We start from the raw sequence: 3,591 nt of genomic DNA, 5'->3' as shown, positions 1-3,591 counted from the left end.
GTGTGTGTGTGTGTGTGTGTGTGTGTGTGTGTGTGTGTGTGTGTGTGTGTGTGTGTGTGTGTGTGTGTGTGTGTGTGTGTGTGTGTGCTTTTACTGAGGCTACATACATACCATTGAAAGGCAGCCGTAGGCCTTTTCATAGGCCTTCTGCACGATGCACACCAGACTGGCGTAGTAGTAGTACAGCAACACATCCTTACTGGTCACATGCGTTCTCTGTGATGTTCATGGAAGTACATGTGTGAGGAGATATACAGATAGGTAAGTATAGAGGATATATAGTGTAAGTGTGCGTTAGATGTATATGTTTGAGCGTACAGTCAAACAGATAAGTATAGAGGATATATAATTTGAGTGTGAGTTAGATGCCTATGTCAGAGTATATATACCGGTACAAAAGTACATAAGACAGATTAGTCCAAATATACATCAGCGTGCGCATTGAGCTCGGCAAGGTGGGATAGGTAGGTAGAACACGCACAAGGACACCACCACAGCAACACATGTAGCAGCACATTCCTATTGGCGACACGCGCCTTCTGTGACGGACGTTAAATACATGTGTGAGGGGATACACCCGCCGTGGGCATTGGAACATACGGCGAGAATGTGTCATGTGTGTGTGTATAAGAACGATAATGTGTCATGTGTGCGTGTATAAGAACGATAATGTGTCATGTGTGTGTGTATAAGAACGATAATGTGTCACGTGCGTGTGTATAAGAACGATAATGTGTCACGTAGGTGTGTATAAGAACGATATTGTGTCATGTATGTGTGTATAAGAAAGAAATTGTGTCCTGTGTGTGAGTATACGAAAGATAATGTGTCATGCGTGTGTGTATAAGAACGATAATGTGTTGTGTGTGTGAGTATAAGAAAGATAATGTGTTGTGTGTGCGAGTATAGATAATGTGTTGTGTGCGTGTGTATGGAACATACACACACATATACGCACATACGATATATATTAAAAGCGCGACAGACCCAACTCGGCATATCAGGGCAAAGGTGTGAATTTGAAGACCGCACTTCTTTGACCTACCAAAACCAGAGTCAACGGTCTGTGGATAAACTGCAGGACCAAGTGACCAAAACCCAAAAGAAGGACAGCCCTCTTGAACATCCGGGTGCAATTTGTCCCCCAAAGAATATACACAGTGTAGGCGCAACTAATAAACAGTATCGTACATATGACAATAGGACCCAAAAACACCCAAAAAAATACAACTCAATAGGTATAAACATATACTGATTCTTGGCATACCGATACGTTAGTCAACGGTGTGTCGATAAACTCCTGGGCCAAGTGTCCAAAACCCAAAAGAAGGGACAGCCTTCATGAACATTCGGGTGCAATTTGTCCCCCAAAGAATATACACAGACATATACTGATCCTTGGCATACCGATACGTTAGTCAACGGTGTGTCGATAAACTCCTGGGCCAAGTGTCCAAAACCCGAGATGAGGACAGCCTTCATGAACATGCGGTGCAAGGGTAAGAGTGAGTCCGCCGGTACCACACTCTTAACAGACCGTAACCCTGCGAGTATAGGCCTGATGCAGGTGGTGGCTGAGTTCTGGGCGAAGAGAAATTCGGTGTATCGATCCACCGCAGCATACACTGTATAGAAAGATGGAGGGGCGTATAAGTCTTAATTGACGTGTAATAACCATAGTCAGAATGGATATATATCGTAATATAGGTATAATGAAAAATAGTCTTAATACGCATACTTTAGGGGTGTGTATGTAGTCGAGAAAGTCTTTCAATGTATACAGCAGTACGTATCCGCTTGAACATATTCCTAAGTATATATAATATATATGTATTATATATATATATATATATATATATATATATATATATATATATATATATATATATATATATATATATATATATATATATATATATATATATATATATATATATATATATATATATATAGTATATATATATATATAGTATATATATATATATATATATATATATATATATATATATATGTATGTATATGTATATATATATACATATGTATATCTATATGTGTATGTATATATATATATATGTAAATACATACATACATACATACATACATATATATATATATATATACATATACATATACATACACACTAGACATAGCTAAATTACGGTGTGTACACCAAAGAAACGATATTGCAAGACTGGCAGGTTATCTCAGACGCCATTCACTGCACTCTGTAACAACTCACACAACTCCAAAGTGAAACACTCACGACACAATTATGTGCCATCATAATACCACAACACGAAGACACCTTACAGATAACACTAACATCCTAACATTAACATCACAACACCATAAGACTAACATAGCACCACAACACAACGATAGCTACAAATTACATTAGCATCTTAACCACAACGACACCTCACATATAACACTAACATCACAACACCATAAGACTAACATAGCACCACAACACAACGATAGCTGATAAATTACATTAACATCCTAATCACAACGACGCCTCACAACTAACACTAACGTTATATGACTCACATAACACTCCCACAACACCCTTAACCCCATGCGCATACCACAGCACCTCACAACTAACATTAACGTTATAAGACTCACAAAACACTCCCACAACACCCTTAACCCCATGCGCATACCACAGCAACTCACAACCAACACTAACGTTATAAGACTCACATAACACTCCCACAACACCCTTAACTCCATGCGCATACCAGAGGGATCGTTGCAGTATACTCGTTTGGGGTCGACTGAGATGACTACAGCCTGTGCGCCGTATTTGTGAGCGATTTGCTCGATACCGGTTTGTCCCGTTTTAACACCCGATGCAATGTACTCCTCTGCTGCAATGACGGCGTCTGACCCAATGGACACTTTGTCAGCACCTGCACAGCAATAGGCGAGAGAATACCCCCCACAGGAGTATGAGATATAAATAGGTTAATGTGATATAAATAGATTTAATGAGGTAGAAATAGAATTAATGAGATATAAATAGGGTTAATGAGATATAAATAGATTTAATGAGGTAAAAATATAATTAATGAGCTATAAATAGGTTTAATGAGATATAAATGGGTTCAATGAGATATAAATAGATTTAATGAAATATAAATAGGTTTAATGAGATATAAATAGGTTTACTGAGATAAGAACAGCTTTAATGAGATATAAACACATTCATACACTAACAACTATACACAATTAAAGTACTGATAAGAGCTACACTATACTTCAAGCACAGGTACGCTCACTGTACACAACTAGACTCATACCTAAAACCACATACATACTCTAACATCACACAACTAAACTCATAACATCACACAACTACACTCATAAAACGACAAATACACACACGAACACTCCACTACTACACACATTTACACTCCTAACATCACACAACTACACTCATAACATCACACAACTACACTCATAACATCACACAACTACACAACTACACTCATAACATCACACAACTACACAACTACACTCATAACATCACACAACTACACAACTACACTCATAACATCACACAACTACACTCATAACATCACACAA

The 3,591-nt window shown here is 37.9% G+C and overlaps 1 protein-coding gene across 1 annotated transcript; it reads right to left on the bottom strand.

Annotated features, from left to right (window-relative positions):
• Positions 1-99: 99 nt before the first annotated feature.
• SARC_11576 (hypothetical protein) lies at positions 100-2,915 on the bottom strand (the record flags this gene model as incomplete). Its single annotated transcript, XM_014294334.1, has 3 exons — positions 100-216; positions 1,408-1,625; positions 2,667-2,915. Coding segments are annotated over 3 exons (584 nt in total), but the record flags the coding sequence as incomplete, so codon positions are not given.
• Positions 2,916-3,591: the final 676 nt, after the last annotated feature.

Source organism: Sphaeroforma arctica, assembly GCF_001186125.1.
Source record: "Sphaeroforma arctica JP610 unplaced genomic scaffold supercont1.1766, whole genome shotgun sequence".
Lineage (NCBI taxonomy): Eukaryota > Ichthyosporea > Ichthyophonida > Sphaeroforma > Sphaeroforma arctica.
The sequence above is the reverse complement of the archived record's forward strand: the minus strand, read 5'-3'. Positions and strand labels throughout refer to the sequence as shown.